The 26,180-nt window shown below is 41.5% G+C and overlaps 1 protein-coding gene across 1 annotated transcript in view; it reads left to right on the top strand.

Moving 5' to 3' along the window:
- Nucleotides 1-26,180, top strand: part of LOC109567078 (ATP-binding cassette sub-family C member 4-like) — a 383,334-nt gene that overhangs the window by 264,856 nt on the left and 92,298 nt on the right. The window contains exons 20-24 of the mRNA XM_070800391.1: nucleotides 8,430-8,509; nucleotides 13,716-13,866; nucleotides 23,326-23,445; nucleotides 24,736-24,846; nucleotides 25,802-25,902. Coding sequence (XP_070656492.1) covers nucleotides 8,430-8,509; nucleotides 13,716-13,866; nucleotides 23,326-23,445; nucleotides 24,736-24,846; nucleotides 25,802-25,902 — 563 coding nt within the window. The remainder of the gene's footprint in view (nucleotides 1-8,429; nucleotides 8,510-13,715; nucleotides 13,867-23,325; nucleotides 23,446-24,735; nucleotides 24,847-25,801; nucleotides 25,903-26,180) is intronic.

Here is a 26,180-nt window from a genome sequence, read left to right on the forward strand (position 1 = left end):
GGCAAGAACACTGGAGTGGGTTGCCATTTCCTTCTCCAATGCATGAAAGTGAAAAGTGAAAGTGAAGTCCCCCAGTCGTGTCCAACTCTTAGCGACCCCATGGACTGCAGCCCTCCAGGCTCCTCTGTCCATGGGATTTTCCAGGCAAGAGTACTGGAGTGGGGTGCCATTGCCTTCTCCGATTGCTCATTAATAGAGAAATGCAAATCAAAACCACAATAAGATGTCACTTCACACCAGTCAGAATCAATTCAGTCAATTCAGTTGCTCAGTTGTGTCTGGTTCTTTGCAACCCCATGAACCACAGCACGCCAGGCCTCCCTGTACATCACCAACTCCTGGAGTCCACCCAAATCCATGTCCATTGAGTCGGTGATACCATCCAACCATCTCAGCCTTTGTTGTCCCCTTCTCCTCCCATCTTCAATCTCTCCCAGTATCAAGGTCTTTTCAAATGAGTCAGCTCTTTACATCAGGAGGCCAAAGTATTGGAGTTTCAGCTTCAACATCAGTCCTTCAAATGAACACCTAGGACTGACCTCCTTTAGGATGGATTCGTTGGATCTCCTTGCAGTCCAAGGGACTCTCAAGATCTTCTCCAACATCATAGTTCAAAAGCATCAATTCTTTGGTGCTCAGCTTTCTTCACAGTACAACTCTCACATCCATACATGACCACAGGAAAAACGATAGCCTTGACTAGATGAACCTTTGTTGGCAAAGTAGTGTCTCTGCTTTTTAATATGCTGTCTAGGTTGGTCACAACTTTGCTTCCAAGGAGCCAAGTTGTTTTAGTTTCATGGCTTCAGTCACCATCTGCAGTGATTTTGGAGCCCAGAAAAATAAAGTCAGCCAGTGTTTCCACTGTTTCCCCATCTATTTGACATGAAGTGATGGGACCAGATGCCATGATCTTCGTTTTCTGAATGTTGAGCTTTAAGCCAACTTTTTCACTCCCCTATTCCACATTCATCAAGAGGCTGTTTACTTCTTCTTCACTTTCTGCCATAAGGGTGGTGTCATCTGCATATCTGAGGTTATTGATATTTCTCATGGCAATCTTGATTCCAGCTTGTGCTTCCTCCAGCCCAGTGTTTTTCATGATGTACTCTGTTTATAAGTTAAGCAAGCAGGGTGACAATATATAGCCTTGACGTACTCCTTTTCCTATTTGGGTGCAGTCTGTTGTTCCATGTCCAGTTCTAACTGTTGCTTCCTGACCTGCATACAGGTTTCTCAAGAGGAAGATCAGGTGGTCTGGTATTCCCATCTCCTTCAGAATTTTCCACAGTTTATTGTGATCCACACAGTCAAAGGCTTTGGTATAGTCAATAAAGCAGAAATAGATGTTTTTCTGGAACTCTCTTGCTTTTTCTGTGATCCAGCAGATGTTGGCAATTTGATCTCTGGTTTCTCTGCCTTTTCTAAAACCAGTTTGAACATCTGGAAATTCATGGTTCATGTATTGCTGAAGCCTGGCTTGAAGAATTTTAAGGATCTCTTTACTAGCATGTGAGCTGAGTGCAATTGTGTGGTAGTTTGAACATTCTTTGAAATTACCTTTCTTTGGGGTTGGAATGAAAACTGACCTTTTCCAGGCCTGTGGCCACTGCTGAGTTTTCCAAATTTGCTGACATACTGAGTGCAGAACTTTCACAGCATCATCTTTCAGGATTTGAAATAGCTCAACTGGAATTCCATCACCCCCACTAGCTTTGTTCCTAGTGATGCTTCCTAAAGCCCACTTGCCTTCACACCCCAGGATGTCTGGCTCTAGGTGAGTGATCACAGCATCGTGATTATCTGGGTCACGAAGATCTTGTTTGTACAGTTCTTCTGTGTAATCTTGCCACCTCTTCTTAATATCTTCTGCTTCTTTTAGGTCCATACCATTTCTGTCCTTTATTGAGCCCATCTTTGCATGAAATGTTCTCTTTGTATCTCTAATTTTCTTGAAGAGATCTCTAGTCTTTCCCATTCTATTGTTTTCCTTGATTTCTTTGCTTTGCTTGCTGAGGAAGGTTATCTTTTCTCTCCTTGCTATTCTTTGGAACTCTGCATTCAGATGGCCAGTGAGCATGGCCATCATCAAGAAGTCTACAAACAATAAATGCTGGACAGGATGTGGAGAAAAGGGAGCCCTCTTGCACTGTTGGTGGGAATGTAAATTGGTACAGTCAGTATAGAAGATGGTATGGAGATTCCTTAGAAAACTAGTAATAAAACCACCATAAGACCCAGCATTCTTTGACATTGCCTTTCTTAGGGCTTGGAATGAAAAGTCACTTTTACAGTCCCTGTGGCCACTGCTGAGTTTTCCAAATTTGCTGGCATAGTGAATGTGCCACTTTACAGCATCACCATTTAGGATTTGAAATTGTTCAACTCGAATTCCTTTGCCTCCACTGGCTTTGTTTGTAGTGATGCTTCCTAAACCCACTTGACTTCACATTCCAGGGTGTTTGGCTCTAGGTGAATGATCACACCATTGTGATTTTCTGGGTTGTGAAGATCTTTTTTGTACAGTTCTTCTGTGAACTTCCACATGTTCAAGCTGGATTTAGAAAAGGCAGAGGAACCAGAGATCAAATTTTCAACATTCACTGGATAATTGAAAAAGCAAGGGAGTTCTAGAAAAAAACATTTATTTCTGCTTTATTGACTATGCCAAAGCCTTTGACTGTGTGGATCATAAGAAACTGTGGAAAGTTCTGAAAGACATGGGAATGCCTTTCCCAAGAGGCAGGTCAGAGGCAGACCACCTGACCTGCCTCTTGAGAAACCTGTATGCAGGTCAGGAAGCAACAATTAGAAATGGACATGGAACAACAGACTGCTTCCAAATAGGAAAAGGAGTATGTCAAGGCTGTATATTGTCACCTTGCTTATTTAACTTATATGCAGAGTACATCATGAAAAACACTGGGCTGGATGAAGCACAACCTGGAATCCAGATTGCTTTGAGAAATATCAGTAACCTCAGATATGAAGATGACACCATGAAAGTTAAAGAGGAGAGTGAAAAATGTGGCTTAATGCTCAACATACAGAAAACTGAGATCATGGCATCCAGTCATGGCATCATGGCATCATGGCATCACTTCATGGCATTGATAGAGAAACAGTGAAAACAATGAGAGACTTTATTTTGGGGGGGTTCCAAAATCACTGCAGATGGTGACTGCAGCCATGAAATTAAAAGACACTTACTCCTTGGGAGGATAGTCATGACCAACCTAAACAGCATATTAAAAAGCAGAGACGTTGCTTTGCCAACAAAGGTCCATCTAGTCAAGGCTTTAGTTTTTCCAGTGGTCATGTATGGATGTGAGAGTTGGACTGTTAAGAAAGCTGAACGCCAAAGAATTGATGCTTTTGAACTGTGGTGTTGGAGAAGACTCTTGAGAGTCCCTTGGACTGCAAGGAAATCCAACCAGTCCATTCTGAAGGAGATCAGCCCTGGGATTTCTTTGGAAGGAATGATGCTAAAGCTGCAACTCCAGTACTTTGGCCACCTCATGTGAAGAGTTGACTCATTGGAAAAGACTCTGATGCTGGGAGGGATTGGGGGCAGGAAGAGAAGGGGATGACAGAGAATGAGATGACTGGATGGCATCACCGACTCGATGGACATGAGTCTGAGTGAACTCTGGGAGTTGGTGATGGACAGGGAGGCCTGGCATGCTGCGATTCATGGGGTCGCAAAGAGTCGGAGATGACTGAGCAACTGACCTGAACTGAATTACTTTACAATATTGTGTGTGTGTGTGTGTGTGTGGGGGGGTGGTTTGCCATTCATTCACACGAATCAGCCGTGGATGTACATGTGTTCCCCATCCTGACCCACCCTCCCACCTACCTCCCCATCCCATCCCTCAGGGTCATCCCAGTGCACCAGCCCTAAGCACCCTGCCTCATGCATGGAACCTGGATTGGCGATCTGTTTCACATATGATAATATACATGTTTCAATGCTATTCTCTCAAATCATCCCACCGTCACCTTCTCCCACACAGTCCAAAAGTCTGTTCTTTACATCTGTGTCTCTGCTATCTCACATATAGGGTCATCGTTATCATCTTTCTAAATTCCATCTGTATGCGTTAATATACTATATTGGTGTTTTTCTTTCTGACTTACTTTGCTCTGTATAATAGGATTCAGTTTCATCCACCTCATCAGAACTGATTCAAATACATTCTTTTTAATAGCTGCGTAATATTCCATTGTGTATATGTATCACAGCTTTCTTATCCGTTCATCTGCCGATGGGCATCTAGGTTGCTTCCTTGTCCTGGCTATTGTAGACAGTGCTGAGATGAACATTGTGGTACACGTGTCTCTTTCAGTTCTGGTTTCCTCGGTGTGTGTATGCCCAGCAGTGGGGTTGCTGGGTCATATGGCAGTTCTATTTCCAGTTTTTTAAGGAAACCTCCACACTGTTATCCATAGTGGCTGTACAAGTTTGCATTCCCACCAACAGTGTAAGAGGGTTCCTTTTTCTCTTCACCCTGTCCAACATTTATTTTGTAGACTTTTTGATAGCAGCCATCCTGGAGATCCAACCAGTCCATTCTGAAGGAGATCAGTCCTGGGTGCTCTTTGGAAGGAATGATGCTAAAGCTGAAACTCCAGTACTTTGGCCACCTCATGTGAAGAGTTGACTCATTGGCAAAGACTCTGATGCTGGGAGGGATTGGGAACAGGAGGAGGAGGGGACGACAGAGGATGAGATGGCTGGATGGCATCACTGACTCGATGGAAGTGAGTCTGAGTGAACTTCTGGAGTTGGTAATGGACAGGGAGGCCTGGCGTGCTGCGATTCATGGGGTCACAAAGAGTCGGACACGACTGAGCGACTGAACTGAACTGAATTCTGACCGGCGTGAGATGGTACCTTATTGTGGTTCTGATTTGCATTTCTCTGATAATGAGTGATGTTAAGCATCTTTTCATGTGTTTGTTACCCATCTGTATATCTTCTTTGGAGAAATGTCTGTTTAGTCATTTATTTTTCTGGAATTAAGCTGCAGGGGTTGCTTGTACATTTTTGAGATTAATTCTTTGTCTGTTGCTTCATTTGCTATTATTTTCTCCCATTCTGAAGGCTGTCTTTTCACCTTGCTTATGGTTTCCTTCATTGTGCAAAAGCTTTTAAGTTTAATTAAGTCCCATTTTTTATTTTTGCTTTTATTTCCATTACTCTGGGAGGTGGGTCATAGAGGATCCTGCTATAATTTACATCAGAGAGTGTTTTGCCTATGTTTTCCTCTAGGAGTTTTATAGTTTCTGGCCTTACATTTAGATCTTTAATCCATTTTGAGTTTATTTTTGTGTATGGTGTTAGAAAGTGTTCTAGTTTCATTCTTTTACAAGTGGTTGACAAGTTTTACCAGCACCACTTGTTAAAGAGGTTGTCTTTTCTCCATTGTATATTCTTGCCTCCTTTGTCAAAGATAAGGTGTCCATAGGTGCGTGGATTTATCTCTGGGCTTTCTATTTTGTTCCATTGATCTATGTATCTGTCTTTGTGCTGGTACCATACTGTCTTGATGACTGTGGCTTTGCAGTAGAGCCTGAAGTCAGGCAGGTTGATTCCTCCAGTTCCATTCTTCTTTCTCAAGATTGCTTTGGCTATTTGAGGCGTTTTGTATTTCCATACAAATTGTGAAATTATTTGTTCTAGTTCTCTGAAAAATACCATTGGTAGCTTGATAGGGATTACATTGAATCTGTAGATTGCTTTGGGTAGTATACTCATGTTCACTATATTGATTCTTTTGATCCATAAACATGGTATATTTCTCCATCTATTTGTGTCCTTTTTGATTTCTTTCACCAGTGTTTTATAGTTTTCTCTATATAGGTCTTTTGTTTCTTTAGGTAGATATATTCCTAAGTATTTTATTCTTTTCGTTGCAATGGTGAATGGAATTGTTTCCTTAATTTTTCTTTCTGTTTTCTAATTACTAGTATATAGGAATGCAAGGGATTTCTGTGTGTTGATTTTTATATCCTGCAACTTTACTATATTAATTGATTAGCTCTAGTAATTTTCTGGTGGTGTCTTTAGCATTTTCTATATAGAGGATCATGTCATCTGCAAATATTGAGAATTGTACTTCTTCTTTCCAATCTGTATTCCTTTTATTTCTTTTTCTTCTCTGATTGCTGTAGCTAAAACTTCCAAAACTATGTTGAATAGTAATGGTGAGAGTGGGCATCCTTGTCTTGTTCCTGACTTTAGGGGAAATGCTTTCAATTTTTCACCTTTGAGGGTAATGTTTGCTGTGGGTTTATCATTATCTGTTCTCTTAATGTTTCTTAGTGCAAGAAGTAACTGTTAAACTTGCTGACCTCACATTTTCTGCACTCAGCTCATTGCTGATTAGAGTTTAGTTTTTTTTTTTTTATTATGATATTTGATATTTAGTTCAGTTTTTGTAGTTGCTATGTGGAGAGATGGTTTTTCTCATTGGTTTCGTTTTTCTTGTATTCTACAAACTTTGCTAATCCTGTCTCTCAGACCTTAAGTCACCCACATCTGGTGAAAAGTAAAGGGGTGTTTTCATGTACTGTTCATCTCTGGGTAGCCTTTTCATCTTTAAAAAATTCCATCATTACCTTATACACTTTTTAAGCTGAATTGTATTTACAAGGTTTCCAAATTCTGCCTATGTTAAATAGTTGTACTCTTCCACTGATGAAACCATATGCATGTAAACTGTATCTTTAACATTTTTTGACATACATTTTCCTTGTTTTTGGTATTATTACTTTGAGAAGTTAAAAAATGACCATTCAGGGCTTCCCTGGTGGTCTAGTGGTTAAGAATACACCTGGCAATGCAGGGATAACTGGTTTGATCCCTGGTCTGGGAAGATTCCGCATGCCATAGGGCAGCTAAGTCCATGCACCACAAATCCTGAAGCCTGTGTGCCTAACGCCCATGCTCAGCAACAAGAGAAACCACCGTGCTGCAACTAGAGAAAGCCCATGTGCAGCAATGGAGATCCAGCACAGCCAAAAATGAAATAAATAAATAAATCTTAAAAAAAAAAAAAAAAAAAAGAAGAAGAAGACTAGGTAGGTAGCAAAATTATCTAGAATATTTGAAAAATAACCCATTTGATTTTAATGTTCCTAAAGCAGAACTGATTAAATAACCCAACCTCTTGCCCCTCGAAGTGTGGTGTGGGAAACAGCAGAAAGGGTGTCATGTGGCAGCTTGGTGGAAATGCAGACTCTCTAACTCCCCCAGCCCTCCTGAGTCAGAATCTGCATTTTACCAAGTGGACCTCCTGCATCGCCTGGTGGACTTTCGCAGGAGACGTGATGCTGCAGAACCTGGGGGTCAGAATCATCATCTCACCTTGGTGGTTGAGTGCCCGGTAACTTACCTGGCATCGTGGCTGGGCTCTTTCACCTGCAAGAGCCTATTTAATCCTGAGAATCACCCTCTAAAACAGGCATTCTTACAATATCAGAAGAGTTGTCACCAGATCTGCCAAAGGTATCACTAAAAGACAGTTTTTGCATCTGTATTTCCTAAGTCTGAGTAGGGAAATTTGAGGCCCAGTCTGTAATGCTGGCCTGGCCAAGGGTGAAAGCCTCCAGTGACTCCAGTTCCTGGTGTGGGCACACCCTGTGCTTCCAGTGAGCCAGACACCCTGTGGACAACAGAAGAGCCTCACATCCCAGCAGAAGTTGAAACTCAGCCCCAACTGCTGCTCATTCACCGTCCTGTTGTGGGTTGATGTGAAGGGCCTTGGGAGGAAGTCATCTGTGCCTGAGGTCAGGAAGAGCAGGTAGAGGTCCCACATCTCATCTGCAGGCTGGCTTCCTGAAGCTTCAATTACAAATGAAGCTCAGAGGGGTAGATAAACACATTTCCCAGGGTAGATAAACACATTTCCCTGGATATACCAAAATTGATTGTGTGTATGTATGTATTTGTGTAGCTTCAGGGTTGTTTGAATTAAATCATTAAAAGCAGTAGATATTAGAAATTCTCATCTTCCAATTCTGCAGCATTTAGGATATACTGTTTTAGTGAATTTTGAGAAGGCAAATAAAATCAATGATAAGAAGCACTTGGAATGAAGCCTTAGATGGGGTGGATCTAAAAGGAGGGAACATACTAAAATCCATCAACCCTTCCACAAGATTCCCTGCCCTCAGCCCACCATTCTTTTAAAAACCAAGGGCTAATTTCAATCCCACCAACTTCTATTTGGTGGTATTTTTGTTTCTTTTTAGGTATTATCCTATTTTCTCCTTCTTTGCCACTGACATCAGCTTATTTCATATGACTCTGAAATATATTAAATAAATATGCATTTAAAATATTATTTTATTTGGTCATGAATTGTTTGTCTTAAAGGGCCTGTCTGGGTCAAAGAGTAATTTCTCATATCCTGTTCTTACAGGAAGAATTTTAAATCGTTTCTCCAAAGACATTGGGTATATGGATGATGTGCTGCCTTCATCATTTCAAAAGTTCTTCCAGGTAATGTATCAGTCCTGTCAGAGTTCTCACAGGGAAGAACAGAGAGCCTGTTTCTCAAGGCCTTTTCACAGGGATTGAGGGTGGGCCTTTCAGCCTGGTGATGTGTCCTTTAATCTTAAATAAAAGCCATGTTTGTGAGAGAAAGGTGTGGCTGTGATTGGGAGGCTGAGTTAACATTAGTAACACCTGGGACAGGAATGGCTACTCTGTCATGTCAGGGTTGGTCTGAAGCAGCACATGCTGGGTAAGTGGTTCTCCCTCTGCCTCCCAGGTGTCTGGTGTGGATTCCCTTTACTGTAAGCATATTTCATAATAGAAACAAGCACCTCTCATGAAAAGATAGCCAAGATGAACTAAATTGTGTATTGTATTACCATAAAAGACAAATATATACTTCACCTTTTTTTCTAATAAAGCACGTGTTACAAAGAAAAGATTAATAATAATAAGGTAACCAATAATACTTGAACAGAAACAATCATTGTTGTTCACTCGCTAAGTTGTGTCTGACTCTTTGCAACCCCATGGACTGCAGCACACCAGGTTTCCTTGTCCTTCACTATCTCCCATAGTTTGCTCAAGCTTATGTCCATTGAGTTGGTGATACCTTCAAACCATCTCATCTTCTGTCACCCCCTTCTCCTCCTGTCTTCAATCTTTCCCAGCATCAGGATCTTTTCCAATGAGTTGGCTCTTTGCATTAGGTGGCTAAAGTTTTTGAGCTTCAGCTTCAGCATCAGTCCTTCCAATGAACATTCAGGGTTGATTTCCTTTAAGATTGACTAATTTGATCCCCTTGCAGTCCAAGGGACTCTCAAGAGCCTTCTCCAATGCTGCAATTCAAAGGCATCAATTCTTCAGTGCTCAGGCTGCTTTATGGTCCAACTCTTACATCCATACATGACTACTGAAAAAACAATAGATTTGACTACATAGATCTTTGTCGGCAAAGTGATGTCTTTGCTTTTTAATGTGCTGGCTAGGTTAGTCATAGCTTTTCTTCCAAGGAGCAAACGTCTTTTAATTTTGTGGCTGAAGTCACTGTCTGCAGTGATTTTGGAGCCCAAGAAAGTAGTCTTGTTACTGCTTCCTCTTTTCCCTCTTCTATTTGCCATGAAGTGTTAGGACTAGATTCCATGGTTGTTTTTTGAATATTGAGTTTTAAGACATCTTTTTCACTCTCCTCTTTCACATTCATCAAGAGGCTCTTTAGTTTCTCTTCTGTTTATGCCATTAGGGTGGTATCATCTGCATATCTGAGGTTGTTGATATTTCTCCTGCAATCTTGATTCCAGCTTGTATAGAGTCTTGCCCTCCCTATTAATATTCAAGAATGTTAACACTAAACCCCATCTCAGCACAATATCAGGCTAATGGAATTTCTCCTCTAGGTGTATTTATCATATTCTGCAAATTAAATACTTATCTGAATTGTGAAAAATGACCATGTACTCTCAAGTGAAAGAGTCATCCAAAAGATTATTTCTATTTATTCATGTGGATTCATGACTTCTGATAGAATTCCCAACTGGTGTGCTCCCAGTGGGAAATAAGCATATCAAAATAATGATTCCCCTTATTTCCTGGAGCATCAGGACTTGGGTCACTTCTTCTGGGTCAACATGTTTCTTGTTATACACATATCATTGTCTTTGTGCCATGGTGAGACAGAAGTACAGAAGCACTGGCCATGGTAATATGGGCCATCAGATGGGTCTGAAATCCAATCAGATGGGGAGAATTGTGTGTGTAGCTAGGATTAGGCTCATTGAAATTCCTGAGAATGTGGAAGAAAGAAATGAGACTGGCTTCAAGGAAGGGATCTCTGTCTCACACAGAAATCTGCTCCCTCCCTCTTCAGAGTGTTGACTTTTTGCTTGGATACTATTTTTGTCTTCTACAGCTTCTGTTAACAGTTTGAGACAGCTGGCAATAAAAGATTCATACATTCATAAATAAATTTAAATATAAACTCTTGCATTGTATATATGTTAATATAATATAATATGTAAAATCCACTATGAAAGTGAAAGTTGCTCAGTTGTGTCCAATTCTCTGTGACCCTGTGGACTATACAGTTAATGGAATTCTCCAGGCTAGAATACTGGAGTGGGTAGCCTTTCCCTTCTCCAGAGAATCTTCCCAACCCAGGGACTGAACCCAGGTATCCCACATTGCAGGCAGATTCTTTACCAGCTGAGCCACAAGGAAAGCCCAATATCCACTATAAGGCTGGTTAGGGTATGACTTGTAAATAGAAATAAAGCTCTTATAAAAAGCCTATTTGAATTGCTTCAGAATTAAGGAGCATGAAATCTGAAGGACCTAATTTAGGAGCTTTTGAGAGCAACAGTTACAAGTTTTTAATAGGGACTCAGGGAAAAAGTATTGGTACAGCTCAAGTGGAGCCCTTCATTTTGATCTTACCTCTTCTTCCTAGGTTATCTGCCATGCTGGGTTGGTCATAAAAGGCCTTCACCTGGGGAGAGCCAAGCTATTGAAACTGGTGAATATTGTCCAATAAAATAATGTGTCTATGAAAAAGCTGTAATTTGAATTTTTTATAATTGACGTTTCAGATCTTTTTTCCTGACAACTACTGATGGCAAACCTAGTGACTTGACTTAAGATCACACACAGAAGGAAGGACCCCTCCCCATGAGAAAAAGGTATAGCAAGGTGGGATGCATTAGTTAATCCTATGGCTGTAAGAAATTGTTCAACTGAAAATATAATAGAAGGGAGGTTAGACAGACCTATATTTTTCCACTTATGATTGAAATATGTTCCTTCAGATTCCATGATTTTCACTCTGAATTTTATATTGACACCACAGCAGATGGGAAGAAACAGGAAAAGCAAATGTCTCTATCCAAATAATGCAGTTTGATTCACAAGGGCTCCTGGACACAGAATCACAGTTCTGGACATTTCCTTCTCCTTTCAGGCTCCCCTGCAAACAACTGTGTCTCTGAGATTCCCAGAGTACAGATTCTTCCTGTCTTTCTTCATGACCTGAAGTACCTTCCTGGGAAAACTTAGGACAACTGCTTACCCTCCTAGCTTACCATTTTCTTACCTATAAATGGAAATGAAAGTTCTTGCTTTTCTCATTCACAAATGGTTGTGAAGATCATCTGAGAAAACTTATATGGAAGAGCTGTGAAATGATAACCCAAGTCTCTGTGATATAGGCATTACTCTGCTAATGCATCCACCAAAGACATGCTGGGAACAGCTGCCCTGGGCAACAAAGTGTGGAGGTCCTGGGTTGGTGAGCAGGGGTGCTGGTTCTAAGAGGCACAGAACACCTGGTGCTAACTTGGATAAGCCATTTGACCTTCCCAGCCCAGCTCCCTTTTGGTCAAAATTTCCAGGAATTGTGATTGCTACCCCAAATTATTCATGTCATTCTCTGTTTCTCTGGCCTGTGAAATTCAGTTGTTAATCTCTTCTTCAAAGTTTCAATAAAGGATTCCCATGTTCTTCCCTGTGTTTCCCCAGAGCCTTGTGCAGATCACCATGGAACTGTATCCATCTGAGATCATAAACTCTGGAGGCATTGGCCCAAACTCTGTGAATCTGCATATCCTCAACTTTTGACCCCTTTTCATAGCAGGCTAGATACTAAGATAGATACTACACATAGATACTAAGTGCTGGTTGCATTCCTATCACCTGAAACTTTTCACCAGGGTATCATACTTTTCCTGATAAATATGTATGTCTAAATCAGCATCAATCAATGATTTGGGCTTCTATTCTACCTGCTGTGTTTTTAGACCAAGATCATTTCCCAAGATAAAATCACCTCATGGAACGATGTGATGCTCAAGTGAATGATTATGGAACTCTTATCGCAGTGCTGTGCATAGAGTAAACACCTGGTAAATGGCACCCCCTGTTGTTATAATCACTACTCCTTAAAATAGTCATCTTTATCATAATGTTAAAAAATTTAATGTATATCCAGAGGATAAAACAAACAAACAAACAAACACAAAAATATTCATGATTTAAAGTTGTTTATTATTAAAATTCTTCCCCTGATTTCTAGGAAATACCAAAAACTGGTTTTATCACATTTCTCTTCTTTTGTCTGTTCTTTATTGGGCATGCTGGTGAGCTCTGAAATTCCTTAAATAAGGTATTTAGAAGAAAAATTTAAGATAAATTAGGAGGCTCAAATAAGTAAAACTAATTTTCCTGGACGATAAATAGTTGGTGGTATGTTGGGAACAAGCTTAAGTATGTCCTAATGGCTCATGATGTAGACTCTCTGGCTCCATGGCTCAGGCTTTGTTTCCATCAAGCTCCTTTTCCTTTCCCTGTGCCTCAGTGTTTCCATCTGTAAAATGAGATAATACTAGTACTTGATTGGGCTATTGTGAGAAGTAATAAGCTAATACATGTCAAGTATTAAATGTGTAGCCCTGTACAGAGTCAGCACTCAGTAAATGTTAACTATGGATAGAAAACCAGCAAAGAAAAATTTCCACTTTAAAAGTCACATTTGCATCTTTTCCTCCTTTACTGGACACTAACTTTGTAATTAACCACTTCTTTATCCTTACCTGGGTAACTGAGGCTTCCGGTTTCCTTATCTGTGATGCCTGCTCATTCATCTCTAGTAATACCTACTGACTCATGATATTTTAGGGTTCAAGTCCTAGTCTCTCTGAACGTAAAATATTCTCTCATCTATTAAAATTAGTAATTCCTACCTTATAGACTACAAAGTGTATTAAAAGGGCTAATACCTAGAAGATTCTTAAGGTTTTGGGCACACAGCAATCACGTAATAAAGCTTCCCAGATGGCTAGTGGTAAAGAATTCACCTGGCAATGTAGGAGATGCAGGAGGCCCATTTGATTCTTAGGTGGGGAAGATCCCCTGGAGAAGGAAATGGCAACCCACTCCAGTATTCTTGCCTGGAAAATTCCATGGACAGAGGTGCCTGGAGGGCTGCAGTTCATGCAATCACAAAGAGTCAGACACAACTAAGCAACTGAGCACACACACATAATCTTGCAATAAATATCATTAGAACCACCTATAATTTTATTTGGATGGCAAAGCTATCTCTACTATTTCAATACATCTTTCAGGAAAAGAAGTTTAATCACAACAAAATAGTCTATTAAAGTTTATTTTTGAAAAGAGTCCTTGACAAAGAGTCTCCTACATCTATTTTTCACTCTTCTAGACATTCCTACAAGTGATTGGTGTGGTGGTTGTGGTGGTGGTGGTGATTCCTTGGATTGCTATACCTGTGATTCCCCTTGGCGTCATTTTCTTTTTTCTTCGGCGGTATTTCTTAGAGACGTCACGAGATGTGAAACGCCTGGAATGTTCAAGTGAGTACTGGAACTCTCAGGTTGGGATGGCAATGCAGGTTGGCTGCATTTATACCATAATTAACCACACCCCTGAAAACCTGCAGAATATATCTTTTTAAAAAAAATTTCTCCCTAAGTCAGCGTTGCTGCTGCTGCTGCTAAGTCGCTTCAGTTGTGTCCGACTCTTTGCGACCCCATAGACGGCAGCCGACCAGGCTCCCCTGTTCCTGGGATTCTCCAGGCAAGAATACTGGAGTGGGTTGTCATTTCCTTCTCCAATGCATGAAAGTGAAAAGTGAAAGTGAAGTCGCTCAGTCGTGTCCGACTCTTAGCGACCCCATGGACTGCAGCCTAGCAGGCTCCTCTGCCCATGGGATTTTCCAGGCAAGAGTACTGGAATGGGTTGCCATTGCCTTCTCCGCATGACAGTCTACTGCTACTGCTAAGTCACTTCAGTCGTGTCCGACTCTGTAGGACCCCATAGACAGCAGCCCACAAGGTTCCCCCGTCCCTGGGATTCTCCAGGCAAGAATACTGGAGTGGGTTGTCATTTCCTTCTCCTAAGTCAGCATTAGGTAATTATATATTATGGGCCCTGTTGAGTCAGTGTGACCCTTAAGCCAAGTTAAGCTGGTAGCAGGTCACCTGCAGCTTTGCATTTTAGCACAAGGACAAATGTGGACAGGGGCCATTTCTGTCTTGTTCATGACATCCTTCTGAACACAGAACAGCCACCCAGTAAACAGTGTTCCAAAAAATAATATGTTTCATCATGTTGGTACTATTGTAGAAGGAAAATAGGGAATTTTTCTTCCCTTAGAGTTACTAGAAATGACGAGGAAAGGCAAATATTAAGAAAAGGAAAGGAAGCATCAGGAAATGTACTCATACGTCAGAGGTGATAGTTTTAGAAAATACATTCTTTCACATACTCCTAAGATGGTAATTAAATTGTAGTTGTTAAATGTATTGAAAAGATAAGCCCTGTTATTTCCAGGTTTGCTCTTTATCATCACCAGTATTTGAGCTGATGTCACACTGTGGTCAGCCCTCCCCAAGGCTGTTCATATAAATGGTGCTGGAAATAATCCCTTCAGGAGGACCCAAGATGAGGATCTGTTTAGTAGACTTTTAGTTTATAACTCCATTCAGCTTCCTAGTTTTAGAATAATGAGGAACATTATTTTATGATTAATCATTCTATTCTTCAGGTTATCAGTTCAGTTCAATCACTCAGTCATGTCCGACTCTTGCGACCCCATGAATTACAGCACACCAGGCCTCCCAGTCCATCACCAGCTCCCGGAGTTCACTCAAACTCACGTCCATCGAGTCGGTGATGCCATCCAGCCATCTCATCCTCTGTCATCCCCTTCTCCTTCTGCCCCCAATCCCTCCCAGCATCAGAGTCTTTTCCAATGAGTCAACTCTTCGCATGAGGTGGCCAAAGTATTGGAGTTTCAGCTTTAGCATCATTCCTTCCAAAGAACACCCAGGACTAATCTCCCTTAGAATGGACTGGTTGGATCTCCTTGCAGTCCAAGGGACTCTCAAGAGTTTTTTCCAACACCACAGTTCAAAAGCATCAATTCTTCGGTGCTCAGCTTTCTTCACAGTCCAACTCTCACATCCATACATGACCACTGGAAAAACAGCCTTGACTAGATGGACCTTTGTTGGCAAAGTAATGTCCCCGCTTTTGAATATGCTATCTAGGTTGGTCGTGGAATAACTTTCCTTCCAAGGAGTAAGCGTCTTTTAATTTCATGGCTACAATCACCATCTACAGTGATTTTGGAGCCCAAAAAATAAAGTCTGACACTGTTTCCACTGTTTCCCCATCTATTTCTCATGAAGTGATGGGGCCAGATGACATGATCTTCGTTTTCTGAATGTTGAGCTTTATGCCAACATTTTCAGTCTCCTCTTTCAGTTTCATCAAGAAGCTTTTTAGTTCCTATTCACTTTCTGCCATAAGGGTGGTATCATCTGCATATCTGAGGTTATTGATATTTCTCCCAGCAATCTTGATTCCAGCTTGTGCTTCATCCAGCCCAGCACTTCTCATGATGTACTCTGCATATAAGTTAAATAAGCAGGGTGACAATATTCAGCCTTGATGTACTCCTTTTCCTATTTGGAACCAGTCTGTTGTTCCATGTCCAGTTCTAACTGTTGCTTCCTGACCTGCATACAGGTTTCTCAAGAGGCAGGTCAGGTGGTCTGGTATTCCCATCTCTTTCAGAATTTTCCACAGTTTATTGTGATCCACACAGTCAAAGGCTTTGGCATAATCAATAAAACAGAAATAGATGTTTTTCTGGAATTCTCTTGCTTTTTCGATGATCCAGCAGATGTTGGCAATTTGACCTCTGGTTCCTCTGCCTTTTCTAAAACCAGCTTGAACATCTGGAAGTTCACAGTTCACATATTGCTGAAGCCTAGCTTGAAGAATTTTGAGCATTACTTTACTAGTGTGTGAGATGAGTGCAATTGTGTGGTAGTTTGAGCATTCTTTGACATTGCCTTTCTTTGGGATTGGAAGGAAAACTGACCTTTTCCAGTCCTATGGCCACTGCTGAGTTTTCCGAATTTGCTGGCATATTGAGTGCAGCACTTTCACAGCATCATCTTTCAGGATTTGAAATAGCTCAACTGGAATTCCATCACCTCCACTAGCTTTGTTTGTAGTGATGCTTTCTAAGGCCCACTTGACTTCACATCCCAGGGTGTCTGGCTCTAGGTGAGTGATCACAGCATTGTGATTATCTTGGTCGTGAAGAGCTTTTTTTGTACAGTTCTTCTGTGTATTCTTGTCACCTCTACTTAATTTCTTCTGCTTCTGTTAGGTCCATACCATTTCTGTCCTTTATCAAACCATCTTTGCATGAAATGTTCCCTTGGTATCTCTAATTTTCTTGAAGAGATCTCTAGTCTTTTCCATTCTGCTGTTTTCCTCTATTTCTTTGCATTGATCGCCGAGGAAGACTTTCTTATCTCTCCTTGCTATTCTTTGGAACTCTGCATTCAGACGCTTATATCTTTCCTTTTCTCCTTTGCTTTTTGCTTCTCTTCTTTTCACACCTATTTGTAAGCCCTCCCCAGACAGCTATTTTGCTTTTTTGCATTTCTTTTCCATGGGGATGGTCTGGGTGTACTGTCTCCTGTACAATGTCAGGAACGTCATTCCATAGCTCATCAGGCACTCTATCAGATCTAGTCCCTTAAATCTGTTTCTCATGTCCACTGTATAATCATAAGGGATTTGATTTAGGTCATACCTGAATGGTCTAGTGGTTTTCCCTACTTTCTTCAATTTAAGTCTGAATTTGGCAGTAAGGAGTTCATGATCTGAGCCACAGTGTAATCACAGAGGATGAAATAATCCAGAACTTATCTCATCATTGATGCATAGATGTATTTCATCAATATTAAAACAAATAATTATAATGAAAGTAGAAATGTTAAATATTTTTAAAGAAGGTATAAGGACAGAAAATAAAGGAAGATGTTTGTGTCAGAAACCTTAACTATGGATATTTATTGTAATTTAATACCAACTTAACTCTAGAAACCCAGCCAAGAAGAAAAACATATTGAGTCTCATTCTTCTCTGTATCTACTAAGTGGAAAAATCTAAGTTAATCAAGACAAAGGACTTTTGGTGGTGAAATGTGTGTGTTTCATTTTCAATAATAAACTCTTGAGAGGCATTCATCCTGTGTATTTGCATAAAGTACACTTGGTGTCATAAATGCTGTAGAAAATTTCAGCCAAGAGAACCAGCTAAACTCCCATGAGGTCTGGGTTTTGGGAGGTGTTTGATTGGATTATGGAGCAGTAGAGTTCAGATGTGTGTGATATTTTGCTGATGTGATTCCGTAGGATGGTAAGACCTGGGAAAACAGAATAGAAGTGATGAGCTCCATACAGTCTTTTGTGTAGACAGGGCTTCAATCATTTTATGATTTGAAGTCAGTCATCAAATGGAGTCATTCAATAGTCTTGTTCAAAGCAGGTAGTTCCATTCAAAGAGGGATTGCTCCAGAAGGAATGTTTTTCAGAAATTTTTGCCTGGAGCATGGGTCACTTCCCATCCGCATGGAAGTGGAGAAAAGGGCAACTTCTGAGGCCCTTTTCAAAAAGCAGTACAGGATTTCACCTGTAGAGTCTGAGAACTTTTTGGCCCCATCCCTGTGGAGTATTTGGATTTTTTGCAACCTCATAGGCTGCAACAATGTTAGACAGTAAATTCAATCCAGATACCCCTCTTCCACACCTCAGGTAACCAAATGAGATGGCCTGTTGATTAGAACATTTATGTTCTCTCTCCAGGTTGTTGGTCTGTGCCATAAATAATGATACCACTTTTTTCTCTATGCAGTGACTAATCGTTTATCTTAAGGCCACTGCTGGAGCCACCAGGAAAAAGACATCTGATCGCTGTAACCAGAAAGCATAAGCCTACTTCATTCCTGTGTTCTGAAAAACTGCTAAAATGCTGAGGTTTATATTCAGATCAAGCTGCCTACCTTTCTGGAGCATTATGTTGAATTTTGTCCTCTTAGTGACAAATCTGCAGCTGATCATAATGGTTTTTCATTTTTATAGAACTGAGCATAACTATAATTCAAAACCAGGATGGCACTTCTTTGCATTTCTCTAGCCAAATCTATTCATTTGGCAGTGCCTGAATTATGAATCTGTATCAAATCCTATCTATAAGGATTCTGTGACCAACTAGCAATGTCTGCCAGGGACATTGCAAAGGGAGGTTTAGCACATGTGCCACATTTATTCAGATCATGGATCCTCAAGTCTGCTGTTTTAAGGCATTTTCATGCTGGATTCCCTGGGACTTTATTCAACCTAAGGTGCTTAGCATGATGTATGGTAATGGCTAAGGCTGTTGGATGTTAGCTAAGTAAGATTTGAGGGTTTTCTGAAGGTAAACAAAGTCTGGAGAAAAGTGCGTTTAGTCACGCATGGACATCCTTAAACCTGATTATTCTCCCTCTGAGACACTGCTGTTGTGATTAAAAGCACAGCCTTGGTAATAAGACAGAATTGGGTCTGACACTCAGCTCTACCACTTAGGTGAGTTAATTTACTTAATCTTGGGCAGGAAGTGCTCTTAATTCCTCGGTCTGGTTTTTCCTCTGTCACAGGTATACTAATACCTGCCTTCTGGGGCTCTCAGCATTTCTTGAATTGAAGCTTGTAAAATACTTGCTGTGCTGTGTTGTGCTTAGTTGCTCAGTCATATTGACTTTTTGTGACCCCATGGACTGTAGCTACCAGGCGCCTCTGTCCATAGGGATTCCAGTCAAGAATACTGGAGTGGGTTGCCATGCCCTCCTACGGGGGATCTTCCCAACCCAGGGACTGAATCAAGGTTTCCTGCCTTGCAGGTGGATTCTTTACCATTTGAGCCACCAGAGAAGCCCATGAATGCTTGAATGGGTAGCCTATCCCTTCTCCAGGGGATCTTCACAACCCAAGAATTAAACCATGGTCTCTTGCATTGCAGGCAAATTCTTTATCAGCTGAGCTGCCAGGGAAGCCCCAAAGTATTTGGTAGTGACTACCAAAGGCACCAGAACTTTGAACATGAGGGTATTTAAATTTTTTTATTTATTTGTTTTTGGTTGTGCTACGTCTTCGTTGGTATGTGGGCTTTTCTCTAGTTGTGGTATGGGGGCTTCTTACTGTGATGGCTTCTTTTGTTGAGGGGACACAGGCTCTATGAGGCTTGGGCTTCTAGCTTGTGAGCTCAGTATTTGTGGCTCTCAGGCTTGAGAGCACAGTCTCAATAATAATTGTGCATGAGTTTATTTGCTTTTTGGCATGTGGGATCTTCCCAGATCAGGGATTGAGCCCTTGTCTCCTGCACTGGCAGCAAGATTCTCATCCACAGAGCCACCAGGGAAGTCCAAATGTGAAGGAATTAAGAACATAGTAACAACTGGCAGTTCTCACATAGGTGAATGATAACCTGCAGCAAGGCTGCCACCCTGGGGTTTTTTCATGTGGTTCCCTGCCCCCGCCCCCAGCCCAGGGAAGATCTGCAGTCCAGGTGGAATGTGTCCCCAAGTGTCCTCAGGGTTGTGGAGACACAGCCGTATGTCATGTAAACTGTAGGGTTACATGCGTCTATGACTTCTGACTGATGTCATGGCTGTTTTATAGTCTGCTTCAGGATCTTGGGCTCGGTCTTTGTGGGGGAAAGGGTGTTATGTTGGGCAAGGTAAGACCAGAGCCTTGACATCCCCTTTCCTCATGTACTAGTTAATTTTCTTTGCAGACCCTCTGGTTCCCTCATTCTGGCATCCTGCTCACCCCTAGTGGGGTTTGAAAGAAACAGGATAGATTTTCACAGGTCAGCATTCCCTCTGGCCCACTGTAACCCTTGGGTATGAGGTGAGGTAGGTGATGGAGTGTTTTCTTCCCTGGTGTTCAAGGCTGAGATGACATCTAGTTTCTAAAATCAACCCCATCCTCCATCCCTGCTGGAGAGAATCAGCTGCACTTTGATCTCCTGGTGAGGGAGGCCATGCTGAAGAGTTCATTCCAGGACTCTCCCTGGGGGGACAGGCATGCCTACCTCCTGCTCAGAAGCCTTGTTTGTGATGAATAGTGTTGATGTCACATTTGCTCTGGAAATCACAGCCTGGTTCTAGTGAGTTTTCTGTGTTCTCTGGAGTTGGACTCTTGACATCCTCCTGACAGTGTGATGGGCCCAGAATTCACCTGTGTCATCGCTGTGAGCCCCCTGATTCCAGAATAATTGAGTTCTGGGGTCTGGTTGGGACACCTACTGGGAATGCAGAAAAGGCCTGAAGAGAGTTCTTAGCCTTTGTTATTTGGAGCATAAGCTCAGCCTTAAAAGTGCTGTTAAAAGTTTATATTGCTATTTTAAAAGTGTAAAGTTAAAGCTAAAATAAATACAATTAAATGTTACTCAATAGAATAAGGGTTTCCCAGGTGGTGCTAGTGGTAACAAACTCACCTACCAATGCAGGAGACTAAAGAGATGCCGGTTTGATCCCTGGGTTGGGAAGATCCCCTGGAGGAGGGCACAGCAATCCTCTCCAGTATTCTTGCCTGGGGAATCCCATGGACAGAGAAGCCTGGTGAACTGCAGTCTATAGGATTGCAGAGTCAGACATGATTGAAGCAACTTGCCATGCAATAGAATGAAGAGAGAGAACAGTGTGGATGCTGAAGTAAGACCACAGACATGTCCTTGGAAGGTCAGAAACACCATTGAACCACTTTAGGCTCTTTGCCTGAATTAGACACAAAGGGAAATGTTATATCATGTCCTGTTTCAAAGAAGGTTTTTTCCTTACAGCAATATTACAGCTGAGGGTCCCTAACAGTTAGGGTTCCTGATCAGATGTCCCAGGTAGAAAGAGCCACAGGGCCGAGTGGATGGTCAGCTAGGACCCAGCCCAGGCTGTCCTCCCCCCAGCACAGGGCTTCCCACCCTCTCTGAGCTCCAGTGTCTCAGAGGAGGAAGCCTGCTCCTTCCTTTCTTATATGATAGATCCAGGAATAATAAGCACAAGAGGAGTTCTGTGTCTTTGCCCATTTATACCCTGCCCCCCTACAGCCACTCCACCCCCGTGGAGCCTGTGTGTATGTCGATAATGACTGAACTGTCACCCAGACAGGCATTTGGATGCCAGGCTAAGGAGTGAAAACCTGAAAATAATTTGGAGTTTCTCCCCTTTGATTCTTTCCCCATCATTTTATATAATTTTTGAGGCCTCCTGCAAGATAAGCGACCTTAACTTCCCCTAAATGCCCAGATTTTACTAAGAGGTCTTTTTAGGAGATGTACAAGTAAGAAAGTGATGTCAGCATTTCCTGCTGATACAACACAAGTTATTACTCACCCCAGACAGAGATCACAGGCTCACTATCTGCCTCTAACAGCAGCAGGTTACAGCCTCATTCATGGTGGAAATGAGAACTGTAAGGGTCCTCCCTGGCTGGCAGCCTGCAGCCCACCTATTCCCTGATGGGCAGGTGCCTAACCCTGGTGCTTGTGGTCAATGGCCTCTTAGAGAAGATGGCAGGAAATGAATGGTCAGTGAAGGGACACCAGACCCCAAACCCACATGAAGTCACTCAAAGAGAATGATCACTAAGGGCACAGTTAGGTTTTATAAGGTATGTGAGTATCACATGCCACAGTGACCTCCAAATGCCAGAAAAAGCATTGAGCAGGTAGTTTTAAAAACCTGGATTAGATTCCCAGAGCAGAAGTCAAGACCATTCAGAGACACCTGGCTAAGCAAGTCCTGTGGGCACAAGAGCGGTGCAGTACCAGGTGTTCTGTGACCCGTGCAGAGACACCTGGTGCAGGTGCAGGGAGAGTCCCAGGATGGGGGAGATGGCAAACTGCTCCTCTTAACTCATCTTGCTCCTGTCCTATGTCTGGCTCTGGTTCAGCATAGGGATGTACTGGCTGTATCCTGGCTCTTAGGTTACTCATCTAAATTGGAGACAGCACACAGATAGCTCACCAAAATTCAGTGTGGTAAGAACTCTCAAAGAGAATTAAATTTAAAAATGTTATTGAATTGGGACTACCCTACTCATCCAGCATTTAAGAATCTGCCTTCCAATGCAGGGGACTTAGTCTTGATCCCTGATTGGTGAACTAGGATCATATATGTCACAGGGCAACTAATCCTGTGTGCCACAACTAGAGAGCCCATGTGCTGCAACTACTGAGCCCATGAGCTCTAGAGCCTGTGATCTAAAATAATGGAAGCCCATGCACTGCAACTAAAGAACGCTTGCATGCTGCAATGAAGACCCAGTGCAGTCAAAGAAAATGCTATTGAATCAAAAGTTTGTGAACAGTTTCCACCCAGAGAGATGTCAGTGAAGAATTTGGAGAGAGGCCATGTTTGAGGATTGTGATGAATGAGCTAGTAAAGAGTTTCAGTATCTAAATCTAGGTCAGATTTGAATTTGGTTAAAGATAGATTCAAGCTTCCCTGGTGGCTCAGTGGTAAAGAATCAGCCTGCACTGCAGGAGCCACAAGAGACACGGGTTCGATTCCTGGGTTGGGAAGATCCCCTGGAAAAGGGTATGGCAACCCACTCCAGTATTCTTTCCTAGAGAATCCTCTGTACAGAGGAGCCTGGTGGGCGAGTCCATAGGGTCGTGAAGAGTCAGACACAACTGAAAAGACTTCACATGCATGCACAAAGATAGATTTAAAGAGAATCTTTCATTTCTAGGTTGTTAAGTGAAGCTTGACGTGAGCAGGAGTTTGAGCGGCACATGGAGAATTCTCTCCAGAAAGGGCATCATCCCTTCTTCCCCAGGCAGCCCAACCAGGAATTCTAGTGCACTGTTTGGCAGAACGTGCAATCACAGCACACGGGAGGCTATGGGTTTCTTTGCATCCAGCCTCCCTGACTTTCTCTGTCGTGTGTCTGTCTCTGCTTCCCCAGCACAGAGCCCAGTGTTTTCCCACTTAGCATCTTCTCTCCAAGGACTCTGGACCATCCGGGCGTACAAAGCTGAGCAGAGGTTTCAGGAACTGTTCGACTCACACCAGGACTTGCATTCAGGTCTGTGAGTTTCTGGAGATGATTTCAAAGGATGGGATATGCTGTCGTCTGAGGCCTGACCCCCCTCTCAGGTGGTCTTGCTGGCCAGCACCTCTCTCTGTGCTGCCCCATGTTCCCCTTTGCACACCTGCCTCCCCCACCCCTTCCTCTCAGAACCCCGTCTGTGCTCCCCTTTTCCCTCTTCTCCCCAGACCAACTTCCATTGTCCTTCCATCACGGAGTCCTATAGCTTTCTGTCCCTTTAGGACAGGAGTCAGTATACTTTTTTTTTCAAACAATAGATAGTAAATATTTTAGACTTTGTGTGCCATTCTATCTCTGTTGTAACTTATCAACTTTGCTGTTGTAACACAAAAACAGGCAAAGATAATACATCAGCAAAAGCACATGACTGTGTTCCAATAAAACTTTATTTACAAAAGCACGTGATGGCCATTCTTGGCCCACAGGCTATCGTTTGTCAACTCTCTTTTCAGAGCATGCAGGGCAGCAGATTTCATTGAGATAAATCATTATCTAATTAACAGATTTTTAACTCACTTGGTTAATATTATTCTGAATATTGGTAATATTTTTCTCTAAGTAGAAATTTCAGAATTCCCTCTAGATCTGTAAAATCCTGGCCCATCTCTCCAATCTTTATTGTATCTTAAAGATAAAATGGCATTTTGAAAGTCACATGCAGATCCAGTTAGCTCATGGTTGTATAGACGCTGCCTCCTAAGAATAAACACTGTGCAGGGCCCTGTGGTAAGGTGGAGGTGCTGAAAACAGAGTGTGAGCTGTGCTCTCTGCTGTCAGAAAGCTGCGAACAATTGCTCCTGAGAAAGGATGAGCCTCATGTCAAGGCCTAGCACTGTAGGAAACGCACCAATGAAACCATTTTTCCATTTTCTCCATTGTGATCATATTACTGTTTATAACCTGTGAGTTGAATTTTTTTCTTATTGAAGTGTAGTTGATAAACAGTAGTATGTTAGTTTCAGATGTACAGCAAAATGATTCAGTTTTATATGTGCATTTTTTTTCAGATAATTTCCTATCATAAATTATTATAAGTTATTAAATATAGTTCCACAGAGTCCCTGGCTTGATTCTTCTGTGTCCCATATTATCTGGTATCAAAACAGCTTTTTGGAACCTTATGTTCCTTGGGTGTATAACTTTGCCACCCTACTTTGTGTAAAAATCTTCTGTAGCTCAACTGAGCAAAATGGTCTTTCTTGTTCAAAGCAGTTAACATGGTTTTTCTAACTTATTCATTATGCTTATTATGGTTCACAAATCCAGAGGCCTGGTTCTTGCTTTTGACTATAACCCGATGGTTCTCTTTGCGTCTGGATATCATCTATTTAATCTTCATCTGTCTTGTTGATTTTGGGTCCCTGCTTCTTTCACAAAGTAAGTATGGGTGTAAATAACTATTTATGGTGTGATTAAAATTTATAGCTGTATTTATAGTTATTATATTAAACTCTTGCTGCCTTGTCTAACAAGTACAGTTTGGTTCTAATGAATTGTATTAAAGCATTTGCAGCATGTGATTCCACAGTGTGGCCCATGTAGAGAGGTCATTTGGTCTTGTTGGGACCTTTTATTCTTTTCTCTTTCTTTGAATGAGTTGATGTCTACTCAGCGATAGCAAGCTGACCTTAGAAATTTCCTGGTAGTGTTTAGTAGTTGGATGGAGAGAACCAAATTTGCCGTAAAGCTTTTTGTCCAAGTTAGGATTTTAGATTTTGGCTTTAGGGCTACTTGGGTCTCTTGGTTGTAGGTGCTTGGTGCACGAGGATGAGAAAGATTCTCTGTAGCAAAGGACACCATCCTCATCGCTGTTTGGGTACCAGATGAGCAGGTGTTGGTGTAAATGTCATGAATTTACCAGCCCTAAATATTCTATAAGAACAATATTGAATCACAGTCTTTAATATGGAACAATGAGAATTTTATTTTAGTTTTAAAAGCACTGGCTTTTAGAAACCATTGCCTTGTTTTTCATGGTTTCCAACTATGGTTGCATTGGACATACAAAGTGACATTGCTTGATTGTTCTTGAAACCACAATGACAAAAGTCTTAATAATAACATTATTCCTCATTGTCTACTGTATATTGACAATGTTGAGATTAAGTTCATTTAAGTCTTTCTGAATTCATAGTGGTTTTAATTTTGGGTGAGGGAGGTTTTAATTGTATTGTGGACTCAATCAAATGATAGTAAAAGTATAAGTAATATTGTCATTATATGTTAATGATTTAAATATTATAAAGGAGTTAGCTTAATAAAGTGATAGAAGGAACTGGCCTCAAGGTCAAAAACAGGACTGACTTTTCCCCCCCTCTTCTTCCTCATTTAGCTTTGAATGTCGGGCAGCTTGGCCTGATACTGTCCTATGCCCTCAACGTCATGGTGGTGTTCCCATGGTGCATCAGGCTAAGCGTTGAAGTTGAGAATATGGTGATGTTTATCTTAACATTCTTAACCTTGTACTACTTCTTGCCATTAAAAAGTGTAAAAGGAATTCTTATGTAAAATATTAAAACTTGTTTTTACATCTAGCTTACAGAGGTTTTTATATCCTCCTCTATCTGTTTAAAGCTAATGTAAAAAAATATATCTTTTACTCAGTCTTATGTGTGTCATGTCAGCAGGTTTTTATTCATCACAAACTGTCTTCAAATGTAATAAATGTCTCTGTAGGAGGGAGGTTCTGAAATGTTGGAGAGAATATAAAC

Source organism: Bos indicus, chromosome 12 (genome assembly GCF_029378745.1).
Source record: "Bos indicus isolate NIAB-ARS_2022 breed Sahiwal x Tharparkar chromosome 12, NIAB-ARS_B.indTharparkar_mat_pri_1.0, whole genome shotgun sequence".
Lineage (NCBI taxonomy): Eukaryota > Metazoa > Chordata > Mammalia > Artiodactyla > Bovidae > Bos > Bos indicus.